Here is a 13825-nt window from a genome sequence, read left to right on the forward strand (position 1 = left end):
TCCATACTGTGTATTCGGTTTTAAAGTAGTTGGTTCCTTTATTAAATACATCATTTTAACATTAATCGCAACAACAATACCTTTTATATCGACAACAAAAAAGAAAAAAAAAAAAAAAATTAAATAAAGAGGAAAATAATTTTTTTTTTCAATAACTACAACTTTACCTTTGACATGAATTATTTATACCTTTAAATGTTCATTGATTATCTGCATGCAGAAGCATGACGGTTAAAACGACGACTCGGAAAGTTTTTCCATTTATTGTAAAACTCAGAACATTGGTAATAATAATCAGCCTGTACTCCATAAAACCAAAACTATTGCTCAGTAGATTTAGCAAGTGAATACAAGTTTTCATAAAACATTGGCTCTTTTTCTGCGAAGGCTGCTCGTACAATTGTTGCTTCGGGTTGAATAAATATTTGTTTCTACATACGTACAAAGAATTGCAACTTGTAGTTTTGTTTGACAGATCTTTGATATAAATTGATTGTGAAACTAAGGCATAGCAGTTGGTGAGATTTGAAAAAAAGGAATGGGTATTAGGGATTCGCAATAGCGTTCGTAATTCAATATCATTAATTGACGATTAAATTTCAATTATCGTAAGAGATAATTTGAAAAGACCAGGTTGAAAAAAAAAAAACTCGATTACAAACTCAGTTATTGATTATTTGTTATTCCTCGGGCTCGTTTCAAGTTACAGAATTAATTATTAGCACTATGTTTGAAGGTATCATTTTACGTTGGCAATGTACTTCGCAATACTAATACCTTCGGATTGTAGTGCATAAACGGATATTTATGGACCGAATTGAATTTATATGTAGATACAAATCTACGTAGGTATGTGAATCAAGAATTAACTGGAGAGAAAAACCGTATTGTATTTTGATAAATGAAGCATAAGATATTTTTTCTTTTTCATGCAAACGTTATTTAGAATATTTACGTACTTGATTGCACTTGATTTTATTTTATGTAACAGTATTTTTTGCAACAATATATTCTACCATACGTATGTTATATAATTATTTCTTTTTCTCTCTGTAAATATACATATACAACTCTCTTAACACTTATTGCATTAGAAATTTGGGTTCTTCTTTATACTTCATTTCATGATCATGTTATTATAACATGCGCGGCAAACTTTGAACATTAAAATTTCACCTTCTCAACGATGTGAGTTAGAAGATATAGAAAGAAAACTTTTGCCAAGTTTCAATTCCAAGTACCGTACTTACGAAGTGTCGTACCAAAACTTTGTTTTCGGCTGATATAAGGCTACCGACTTAAAAAAATTGCACAAAAATCCATTTTTTTCACCTTCTTTTCGTCCATCAGCATTTTTTTTTTTCTTCTTTCTTTCCACTCCTGCCTAACAGTACCATAAACCTTGCTTGCATGCATATAACACGCATTAAAATTTTGCAACATTAAAAGTCAATAGCACAGCCTTAATTTTGGGTTATAACAGATAAATATTAAAAATATAAAAGATAAAATGATTCCTTATAAGTACATAATAGTAATAAATTTTACTAGAAAAAAATTGTAACCCGTTAAAAATTTAATTCGGCATAAAGTTTCAAGAGGTTCGTTTAATCTGTCGATTTCTAACTTTTGATTTCATAATTTCTGAGAATAAAATTTGAAATTTAAACGTTTACTTGCCATTAAACATACATAGACTACTGCGATGGTAATAAGTACGTACAGTATTAACATTTCCCCCAATTCTATCAACGTATGTTTATACAGAATATGTGACTCTCCTTTGCTTTTGGCTGGCAAAGAAAACACTGGACAACTCAGAAAAATCAAGAAAATGAAAATTGCATCATCTGGATCAGCGCAATGATTAATAATTTTTTCCAGTTACACTCAGACACATACCAATCAGTATTATTATTTCATATTGTTATTCAAGGAAGAAAATGCTCTGTGAAAAACCAACTGTCATGCGTTTCATACATCTTAGTTAATACGTTTCAACCGATCATCTCATTCGGTAGTAACAAGCTTGAAGAAAAGAAAAATAAAATAATAAAACGAGTAGCATCGTCGAAAACTGTTACTTGATTAGTAATTATAAACTGTCGAGACAAAAGCACTTTCGTTTTTCGATCGCAAAGATCTTTCAATGTTGCTGGGCTATCGCAGACAATACTTTGGAGCAGAATATGCGATAGCTTTCAAGGTTTTATCGGCGACAATTTTGTCCAACCAACTCAATTGGACAGAATTTTGTGATGCCAATACAATAAGTCAAAAACTACTTTCCAGCCTGATTGTTTTGTCTGTTATAATTTACTATTTATCAATAAATTAACAATTACAATGTAAAAACAACAACAATTCATAACATACTAAAATATGGCAGTAGTTAGTTTTAATAGTGTTTTCAGTTATTATTCATTTTTTATTTGTGCCGATATTTCATTTTCTCCTTTCTTTATTCCCTCCCATAGACTTTCACTTTCGCTATCTCCTTTTTCCACTTTCTTTATTCGTGTCTGCATACTATCACATGTTTTACGAAATCAGAAAAAAACATGTTAATTTTGGATTAATCTCAGGATCTCAGGTTTGAACTTTAAAATTATAAAAGTACATAAGCGAATTAAAGTGAAACTATAAAAAGTCTACATTTTACTTCTAGTTAATCGTATAATTATTATTCACTGGATCACACATTCGGAGAACTGAAAAACTGAAGTGAGAAAATATTGACAAGATTTATTCTACAATAGTAAAACGTCGATGGGCTGATACGATGTACGAATAATCGTGAATAAAACTCAAAAGGATCGCATATACTCGAGTTTGTGATCATGTCATTCTAACGAGAGGTGAATTAGTGAGAATGTATGACTTGATCGAAAGTTTGAAAAACACCTCCGCCTTGACTCAGCAACACAATTTTCAGTGAAAAATAATTTCTTTACCTTATTAGCAACAATTTTTGCACCAATTTTTATGAGTAGCTCCGATATTGTGAATTTCGTCCTTAGAATGTCATCGAAACTTGAAGTCTCACCGAAAGTAATATCGTAAATTTGCAACATAACTTTCGCATTAGATGATTTCATTATTCTGAATAACTCATTAGTGTGATTACAGGATTTTACTAATCCCAATAATAGAATATAGGAAAGGTAGAAACGTATGAGAATGGAGTCGGGATAAATGCTGTCGCACTCGCAAGAGTGATGTGTTTTATGTTAACGTTCACAAGAAACCATGTTCTGATGTTATACCGGGATGTTTGTATGAGAAAAAGAAAAAAAAAAAAAAAAAGTTTTGCGATTCAAAAAACATAATGTGCATGAAGAAACTGTCCAAACTGTCGGGATAACTTTCTTACGCAATTTTCATCTCACTTTCTAACGTACTCTGTGATTTTTTACGCCCTAAATAATTACACAATATTACCATTTATACAATATTCGCGCCATACCAAGCCGTGGAATTATAAGGCTGTGTGTTTGACATAACGTAATAAAGGATGGTGGTTCGTTAATGTTATTTGTTTTTTTTTTTTTCGTTTTCTTCTTTTGTAAATGGAAAATACATTAATCTCATGTTTAAGTCATATTTCATCACATGCGGAGTAATTCAATAAAATACAATATACAATATAAAATTAAAAGTCTAAGCTCATTCGTAAATTCGCTGATTCTGGTGCTACTGTTCAAAATTCTCTAGATAATAAAACGTAATATTATCCCTGGTTACTTATAAGTTTAAGTGTAATGTCTTTGCATTCCGATAAAACTTCTGCATATGCCTCATTTCCGCAGCGTTCATGTTGACTCACTGGTATATTATAAACTATATTGACAATATAATGTTATAAACTGTACATCGTCAATTGCAGTTTCTTCTAGAGTCTTAAGTAACAAAAAGTTTTTATTGAATTACTCCGTACTTTTTCATTTCGATTCCATTCATATTCATTGTTATTAATAAATAGAATGGGATTGAAGCAAGTAAAAAGATGTGATATTTACAAATGCTATACGTATTGTATATGTTATACCTATATATACATATACATATGTATATATGTATGTATGTATATAGATACTTGTAATGAATTCTTTAAATTATCGAATACAAAATACAGAAATACCAAACAAATATATAGCAGCAGTAAGACTACTAAATGATAAAGTTCCTTTCTCTTTATTTCTATTATTATTATTATTATTATTATTATTATTATTATTATTATTATTATTATTATTTATATTAATATTATTATTATTATTGTTATTAATAATAATTTTTTTTTTTACTGCATAAATTTTTTTTCTCTCTGAATCGAGTGACTAATAGTTAAGACACGATTTATAGGTACTATGGCCGTAAGTTTGCGTTCCCCTAGGTAAAGTTTGCCTGCATTATTCAAAATTAAAATGAGATCAGCGCGAACTTTCTCACCTGCTAAGTACATAGAAGTTGTATTGTTTAGACATGCCTCGTAACAATCGATCAATTCGATAAACAAATTACCTAGTTTTTCGGGTTATGTCACGCTAATTGGTGTTCCTCGTTGCCTTCTTTCTTCTTCGTTGCTTCGTCGATTGTGATTACGGCCGAACCATTTCGACCGTTTTCTATGTGTTAAGAACGATCTTGTTTAGGCAACAAGTTAGTACTTTCTTCTTGTTCGTGTTCATGTTCTTGTGCTACTAATCCAGATATAATACGAGCTTCTAACTGTCGAGCCTGGATTTCTGCGTCAAGATCCGTACCAGACGTTGGCACCTGAGAACCAGACTCTTCCTGAATCTGTTGTAAATGTTCAAACACATTAATACACTTGGCCATGTTAAAAAATTGACAGACAAAACTTGTGGTGCTAATTTTATAGACGTTCAGTAACATGTTACGCATTGAAAATCAGTACCAACACTCGGACAAGTCATTGTCTTTTTGTTAAAAATTTGCTTCTGTGCCAGTTAGATTTCATATCAATCGCTTCAAACTTGGGACACCAGTTTACCAACTCTGGAATTGTTTTCGATTTCAATGAATCAAAGTTGCGCGTAGATCTTGGGAAATTTAGCGAGTATTGAGAAAATTGAAGCTCGTAGCAAAGCCATGCTGCATTAAGAGGATGCTATGGTCAGTTTTTATCGACAGAGTATAATGTCACTGTTTTTCACTATTATTATGGTATTTACGTTTCTCCAATCGCACGTAGCGTTTTGAGGACTGTGTCGCATGACCGAGAAGAATCGGCATAAATTTCCCACTCTTCGCGCTCTATTTCAAGAACGATCAATTGTATAAAATACGACTTAGGATCAAATTTCTCGAGAATTTTATGCTGTACAACTTTTCTAATAACTTCAAATGTTATTTAGAGCGAAGGAAACAAGATATTTACAAAAAAAAAAAGGTTTTTGCGATCTTTGACCTTGAACGTCTTGACTTGCATACACGAGACTCTATGAGACATCTGAGGTAACTAACATAAAATGTGAAAAGAAAGATTTATGCAAGTTTATAACTTATTATTTTTCATTCCGAGGTTGGACCCCTATTCGATTGGACTGTTGGAATTGTGCACTAGTCATCTAGGTCTGAATAAATATCATCCAGATTTTTTATCGATTAATTTTTCTATGAAACGAGCTTCAAGGTATTCCTTAAAATATTCAATTATTGATGCACACAATAATTTATCAGTTCTGTCTATGACCAGAGCAGACTTTATCATATGACAGAGCTCATATTACAAAAAATTTCAAATCCGGCTGACATTTTAAGAAAATATGGGATGAATTCTCATGTATACTGTTAAATCGGTTATGGCACTCCACACTCGAAATGACTTGAAAAGCTTGAAGGATGTGATAATTAGTCTATACTGCCCACGTAAAATTTCATTTATTTTGACTGTTAGTAGCTTTTTTGTGTCAGTGATGCGTAGGCTTATGTGATGGTCTGATATAAGTGAAATTTTACTCGGTTGGTAGGGACTCACTGTAGCATCTTCTTAAAGGGCAGCCCTGGTCGATACCGACGTGACGTATATATCTCCAAATATTAAAGTCAATGTACCTCAACCGCAAAAAATAGTTTAATAGCCCCATTCTTTACACAATTATGAACAAAAACACTGAATACATCTTTATTTGAGATAGAAGTAAAGAAATTACAGATTTTGCGAAATCGCAGTAGCAAATTCGTAGAATTCATGCCATTTCTTTATTTCTGCGTCAAATGAAAATGTGTTGGACTGTTTTTGTTTATAATGGCGTATAGAATGAGGATGTTATGGCATTTATTGCGTTATATATATATATCAACGTCGAAATCGACCAGGACACTCCCTTAAGCTGTAAGCATGTGCGCGTCAAAGTTTGTTATTTTTTATTTTTTTTTGTCATAAATTAAGCGAAACAAGTGGAAAATGCTGAAGCAGACCTTTCTTGGTGAACCTTTGATCTCGCCGTTGTAAATTTGACCCCCTTTAGGTGAGATAAACTTGGCATTCGTAACAGGACTGGCACTCACTGGTAATGGGGACGACGGTGCAGCAACATGCAGAGGTGTCTGATGACTGTCCTTTTCTTTTTCTTTATCTCTTTCTTTTTCCTTATTCGATCTCGACAATACTGGTGATTCCGGGGCACTTCGGTCATCTTCGTCCAGTGAATGAAGTAGCTTCAAGAAAATGTGAATATTTTCTAAACTCACATTATGTGATACAAAAAAAAAAAAAACTACTGGACTGACCCATGACCAGAAACCATTCAAAGGTTCCACGTTTTTGCCTTCAAATTTGGCAAGGGCGCGGATCCAAGAAATTATAAGCAAATATTAACTCAAAGCATATGTAAGTCAATATAACAAAGACCAAGAAATAATCGGTCTATGTTCATTTCAACATCTGCAGTTTTCTGCGTGTAATGTTGCAGTTTCAACAAACAAATAAGAGAGCCACGAGTATTTAAAGGGACACCATAAGGTTAAAAATTGGTAGGAAATGATCAAGCACTATGTGGGCTTAATTGTTATATTATAAAATCTGGCAAAAACTTAAGCATACTTTTTTACATGTAATTTAAGAAATTTTAGTAACAATCGGCAGAGATGGTTGTTTTTTCGGAATTCAATGATCATGATAATGCGCTTTATTAGGCAATTGTCTGCAATTACTGGTAATTGCACACGTGAGTGAGCTAGCGAAAAAAGAAATATCGACGATACCTTTTCTACTTCGTCGTCAAATTGATCCTGGCTAGGTTGAGGATCCTTTTGACTGCGTTCCAACAGCGAAGCTCGTTTTGCTGCCAAATATAGAGACCGTTTTATTCTCACGTAGAATACTTCGGTAACTGCACGCACGGTGTAATCTGGTACGAATGTGTGGCGCAGCATAGAGTCTAGATTCACCGACTGTATACTTCCCAATGTTTGCGGACTTGCATTTATAGGTGACTCCGCTGCTGTAGACAAAACAAAGATATGTAGATAAACGTTTATTAAATTCACAGATAAACTTGCGGACAAATTAACAGGTAATACTGCTGCCAAAATTAATTAGGTCGTTACTTACCAACGCCGATATTGGCGGTCAAAGCCTGCGTCCCAAAGTAAGTGAACGGACCGCTTTCGAACATCATATTTTCCCTACCGACCGTAACTTCTACACGACCCTCCAGTATCAGAACGAAATAATCTACCGGTTTGCCTTGTTGATAAATTACCGTAGCTGGATCGTTTCTTGCCTTTTCACGATTCTTTATTTTTATGTGATATATGATGTCTTGTTTCAACAGGCGACGTAGAATTGTTTCTGATATGGTATCAGGTTTGAAGGGATCAACAGCTGAAACGAACGTTATTAAAAAAAAGATTTTTTTCAAATATTTGATGGCACATGGTGGGTAATATATATGTTCAAAGATAATTCAAAAACCAAGAAGGTGTTGAGGCTAAAGCTTACTGGTGGAAAGATATTGGAACATGGCGAGGGTCAACTGGGGTGAAATGTGTATACGTTGGTTTTCTTTCTTTTCGGCAAAGACAGTGAAGTCCTTCGGATTAGCCTGTCTCCTTCGTTTACTTCGATTGTCGGCTGTTGGCAGAAAGAAGTAACGTGAATTAGAATTAGGCGTAACAAAACTCGACAGAGATTTCAAACCAAAAAATGATCATACTGGCATCAGTATACTTACTAAACACATCAGTTTCATCCATAATTTCAGCTTGAATCAATTCTTCGATGACATCTTCCAGAGTCACTAAACCGACTACTTCGTAGAACGGATCGCCTTCACCTTCGTTATTCACTCTGTGAACAAAGGCCATGTGGCCTTTGTGTCCTGCGAATAGAAACACACCGTTATAGATACATGTGTGTATGAAATTTGTACTACGTACATCTTTGTAAATGTGACGATTCGTTTAATATCATCTTTCGTTTTGCGATTAGGTCACAGCTTGGTAATGAATTATATATAAAGTTATTGGCAAAAATAGAAGTGAAAATCGATCAATCTCATTGTCAGTAGAGGACGATATAACATAGTCTTTAGGAATAGAGAGCATCCTTATTCGCGGTACGTAAACTTTACCTTCTTTAAAGTGTTTGAACATAACGTCCAGTGTAACATCTTCAAACACAAAGTTACACGAGTTTTGATAGAACTGGCACAGAGTTTTCAATGGTGTGTTATCATCTGGATCAATGAACGCAAGGTCCTTGGTGTACAGCATGGTGACAATGTTATTTCGTGAGCCCTCAAATACAGGTATACGTGAAAATCCTGTTGGAAGAAAACAGATATTGTTGCATATTTATGACGGGTCAAAGGTCTTGATCATTTGGGACTATTCGGAAACATATAAAATTGATGGTATTGATTCAATGGAGGTATTTTTCAGCTATGAAAAAGCTTAGAAAAAGTAGAATTCTTGACAAAATTGATAAAATGTGATATTCTACATGGATATAAGTATTAAAATTCATCGTCATTCGAAGTCATAGGTATAGCAATTACATCTCGACTGAGATTTTGATTTTTTTTCTCCAAGGGATTGTTACAATATCACGTAATACCAGACAGATAAAGATTTACTGAGTTATTAATTAATCTTATCTCACAGCCAGTCGAGTAGATAGTAGAGTAGGTCCGATACGAAGAAAAACTTTAATACGATCCAACTTTTGAATGATTTAAAAAATTAAACATAAGATTTAATGATTCACTGACGCGCCTGTATAAACTTTCGTGACGGTTAAAATGTATTTCTAATATTGATCTGAAAAGCTTACCAGACTTCATGATTTCAGAGACAGTTTCAAAGTCTAGGATAGCATCATAGGATAGCATATAGACGTCTTCAATACGAGTCATCACATCGGAAACCGTCTTCTTTCTGAGTTCAAGTGCGCCTGAAATGATATTCACTTCTTCCTTTTCTAAGTCGTTATAATCTCTCGTAATCTGTAACAAAATAAAATTGCCAGACAGAATGAGTAAGTGGATAGGGGATTAACTGAGATAAGACATTTCATATTCTGAGTATAATGTTCGTATTATAATTGAAATATTAAATCCAAGTGATATTACATTGTATACAAAATAGAATTGACGTAAAAAAAATACGCCGAGCTGTCGCGTGTTTGATTTTCTTTATGTAAAACTCATTTTACATTTGATGAAAAACACAATGAATCACACATTTTCGACAAGCTGCTCATAGTTTTGGTGAATATATTAAAGCTTACATAGATTATTCTTCCTTTCAAATATCCAATTATATCATTACTCCATGCTTTCAAGATGTCGTCAACATTACTCATTATCTTGTGAAATGACGTTAATAAAAAATGATAAAACTCATACAAAGATCAGATGATTATCAAAATTCGAGCCTTCAATTTCTCTGTTATCGGATCATTGAAATGCGGAAAGATAATGATATTGACACATCATTGAGCAAGTGTTGGTAAAACCAGCCTTGGAGCGCAATTTTATCAGTATTCAATAAAAGAATTTTATGCAAGATATCTGGATCAGAACAACGATCAAATCCTTTCAGAGAAAAAAAAAAAAAAAATTGCTATACAAATGTTCGAGGGATATAATCGAAGGTAATCAACTTGAACGTTTTTAACCAGACTGTACATTTGATATCTTGTTAATTATTTTAAGACATCACAGGTGCAATTTGGAGTAAATTGATAAAAACATTTTCTCAACTGTAATTAATTTCAATCAATAACTATTTATCAAACATTGGACAGAAAGTCGAGAATCAAGTTTTACGTTATAGTATATCGAGTTAGACAGAAACTGCGACCGACTTTCTCAATCCCCAACTCTAATTTGTTATCATATCGGATCCATGAATCAATGAGAAATTATCAAGATCGGATCAGAATTCAGAAGGATCTGATTGCAAACACCAATGAAGCGATTATCGAAAGTTGACAGCTTCAGGGTCGTTAGATCTCTCTGTTTTCAATCAAACTTTCAAAATGTGGAACACTGATTTCAGCGATGATAAGTATTCACGTTTTCATCATTTGCTGCATCGTCAATTGCCGATACGCTTGAAAATATATAAGTTATTTCAGGTCGCGACAAGATAATAGTTTGGCGTTCATAGGAATTACCCGTAGTTGCGACATTTCAGATGAGCACTAATTAGTTTTCATCACAATTTATATCGTCTGTGTCACATAGAAGGTTGGGCTAATTAATTGATTGGCGGTATTATTGATTAAAAAATGTGACGTCAAAAAGACTACTTCTGCAATACTCGCTGATATCGATAAATACTATAGCCTTCTGAGATTTTTAATTGATTAATTAATAAGTCACATGATTCTGTGCGTTAAATATATGTACCTATATATATATATACACATATATAAATATGTATAATCTAAGCCGTGACTATCAGAGAGCGTACAAAATTTTGTCACGAGTTTAATAGAATCCATGCTAATTTAGAACTTCACGTACATGTTCAGCATTCTAAGTGCCAGAAATAGAACTTCTCTATGAGAAAAAAAATATATTTTTCATCTTAACATGACCGTGCGAATACAGACAAAACTTTGGGCGGATATTTCTAATTTTATTTACATGTAGAAGATAATTTGCATATTACGCGGCGATACTTTGTAGTTTCAGATTCCGAGGGACCTTGACAGCTTTTAAATGCTCATTAATTATTTGAACTTGAAATTTTTATTAAATTGCACATACATTCGCAACTCTTGATTCGTTAGAAAGATGTATCGTTTTATTTTGTTTTAATTCGCCTATTTTAATTTGATTCTTAATAACAAAGGAATATTCTGAGTAGTGTAGCATAAAATAATTGACAACTGGTAAATTATTTGTAAGTTATTACGAGCGTAAAATTTGAATGACTGATAGGAAAATAATCGTTTACAGATCAATGGAAAATTCCGATGAGATTTATACATTCGAAACGGATGGTTTACTTTGAAAAACAAAGTCTCGCATCTCAAAGAAAGCTGTAATTTGTCAGGGAAAGTGATAATTTCCTAAGAACTTCCTTCCAACAATTCAAAGTCTATCTTGACTAAGCATGTTTTCTAAAGTGAATCTGATGTAAGACAATAATTGCTGTATCTTACTCCAAAAACTGGATAAATATAAGCTTAAACAGAGAAATATGCTTTCGAACATTGTTCGGATCGTTTGTAAGATGATTATGGGATACATTCGAGTTGAGACTCAAGTTATAAAATTAACAAACAAGAACTGTAAGGATAATTAAAATAAAGACCCTTATCCGAAGGTATTAAACCTGAATAAATAATCTAAATCGCAGAGCTCTTTGCTTTTAGTGAGCTTTCCCTGACAAACTTGTGTGACCTGGTTCTAGGAGATGAAGAGAGCCATATATCCACGATTCTAAATTTAAAGATTGCTTATTTGAGGTACCATCACACAAAATCTAGTTACCGAGATGATGTATAATTAGCCTCGACTTACATTTTAATCGCGAGAGTAAAACGAAACAAATATGTTTGAAACAACGTGTGAAAGGGAGTTAAAAATACTTTATCGAATTGTGTGACATGACGACCTTGAATTTATGATTTAATAATTATGAGTCTCAAGCTTCAAGCAGGAATGCATAATTTTAGAGCCAACGAAACTGTATAACGAGTTACACAATACATCCAATCCGTCGGAAATCAATTGACTTTGATTTTTGTCGCGAAGAATGACATGAATATGATCGATCCAATCCACCGATTAATAACAGCGGAACATGTGTCGTGGATTGTGTTACGAAAGGCTTATCTAAGAGATATCTTCACCGAAGCCGCATGCAAAGACACGATACACCTTATATCACGATGCAATATCTTTCAATTGGAATAATTTGAGAGCCGCTGGTCGCTGATAAGCTCTTACTAGAAAATTTTACTCTTTCATTGAGACAATGTTGCAAATTGAAATACTGCGTATCTTTGCGTACCTCAGGATTTCGCATCTTCTATTGCTTTGATGCAATTGTGAAATGTACTTCGAATGACAAATTTAAACTCTGACTCAACTTGAATATCGTTTGCGAATCTCCGCGAATTTTTCAAGCGTATCCATCAAGCTAAATGCCACGCAAACGACCGTCTATTCTGTAATAAAGATCAAATGTGCGGCGGTCATTTGAGCTAATAACACCAGTGATGAATATGTCGCAAATAAGATCCAAAAATAGAAACTGGCCATCAGAAGCAAAATTTGCCTAACCGACAAGAACCTATACTACGATAAACAGCTCAAAAAAGTATATTTCATACGCATCTCTACTTTAAATCTTAACGCTAATAGTAATATTATTCTTTTCTTTTTTTTTTTTTGATTTTCCCAAGTTTTTTATCATGTATCTTTGCGGTAGGTTTATTGAAAAGTTGTTGATTCTTACCCTGACAAGCTCCTTCAGGCGTTCCCGGTTATAGACATTTCCAATTTCTTCACCGAGCAGGCAGTCCAAGAACTTACTGATCGGATAACTCAGCGGAAAGGTCAGAATCATAGTGAATTTGGTGATGTAGATAGTTTTCGCACCTACGCAGAGACCGTGTCTGCTACAGACAGCCTAAGAGGAAAAAGGATAAGAAAAGTTAATCGATCACGTTACAAAACGTGTTAGATATACGTTGTGTCATGCGATATTTGGAAAAGAAATTAGATTATAAATAAAGAAAAGGAAAGAGAAGAAGTAATGCTAGGAAAGAGGAAATAGAGCGACTCATTATTTTTCTTCTTTGTTTTGAAATAAATTGCCACTAACCTGGGGGGATATTTCACCACATATGACGATTGCCACAGTAGAGAAAATCACAGCAATGAGACCAGACGTTAAGTCGTCTAATAAAATTGTGAAAATTGAATTGACGAATACGTTAGCGAGAAGAATGGAACAAAGTAAATAATTTCCGTGTTCTCTGACCGGTTGAATAGCTCTGGCATATTTTTGTTCCTGTGAAAAAGTAAAATCTTTGTTACGCTATTAAACTTGAATCAGAATTCTTTTTATGAACAAAATATAGATGTTTTATAACCGATCGTGAAAATTCTAAGAGGGTAAAAGAACGTGAAAACTTTCTGTGTTATAATTTCCAACGATTATGCGATCCAGGATAAAGAGTAATTGATGTGAAGTTACACATAATTTTCCTTAAAAAATATGTCCTTAATGCAGATTTAGAAGATTTTTCTCAAAAGTTTCAACGTAGTTGACACGTAACTACATTCTAACGGAGCAACCGGCTCCGGTTCATCAACTGATACATCAGCTT

General features: G+C 33.4%; 1 protein-coding gene across 4 annotated transcripts in view; it reads right to left on the minus strand.

Moving 5' to 3' along the window:
* Positions 1 to 1109: 1109 nt before the first annotated feature.
* LOC124300833 (unextended protein) overlaps positions 1110 to 13825 on the minus strand; it is a 50682-nt gene continuing 37966 nt past the window's right edge. The window contains exons 5-14 of one of the 4 annotated variants that reach the window (XM_046755248.1): positions 13318 to 13506; positions 12949 to 13122; positions 9305 to 9476; positions 8604 to 8795; positions 8205 to 8351; positions 7973 to 8104; positions 7583 to 7852; positions 7234 to 7472; positions 6448 to 6687; positions 1110 to 4803 (exon numbers count right to left, since the gene is read on the minus strand). In XM_046755248.1, the coding sequence (XP_046611204.1) occupies positions 4636 to 4803; positions 6448 to 6687; positions 7234 to 7472; positions 7583 to 7852; positions 7973 to 8104; positions 8205 to 8351; positions 8604 to 8795; positions 9305 to 9476; positions 12949 to 13122; positions 13318 to 13506 (1923 nt within the window). In that variant the 3' untranslated portion in view covers positions 1110 to 4635. Of the gene's footprint in view, positions 4804 to 6447; positions 6688 to 7233; positions 7473 to 7582; positions 7856 to 7972; positions 8105 to 8204; positions 8352 to 8603; positions 8796 to 9304; positions 9477 to 12948; positions 13123 to 13317; positions 13507 to 13825 lie in introns of all 4 variants that reach the window. The other 3 variants (XM_046755249.1, XM_046755247.1, XM_046755250.1) reach the window with 3 other exon arrangements.

This window comes from Neodiprion virginianus, chromosome 3 (assembly GCF_021901495.1).
Source record: "Neodiprion virginianus isolate iyNeoVirg1 chromosome 3, iyNeoVirg1.1, whole genome shotgun sequence".
In the NCBI taxonomy this organism is placed as follows: Eukaryota; Metazoa; Arthropoda; class Insecta; order Hymenoptera; family Diprionidae; genus Neodiprion; species Neodiprion virginianus.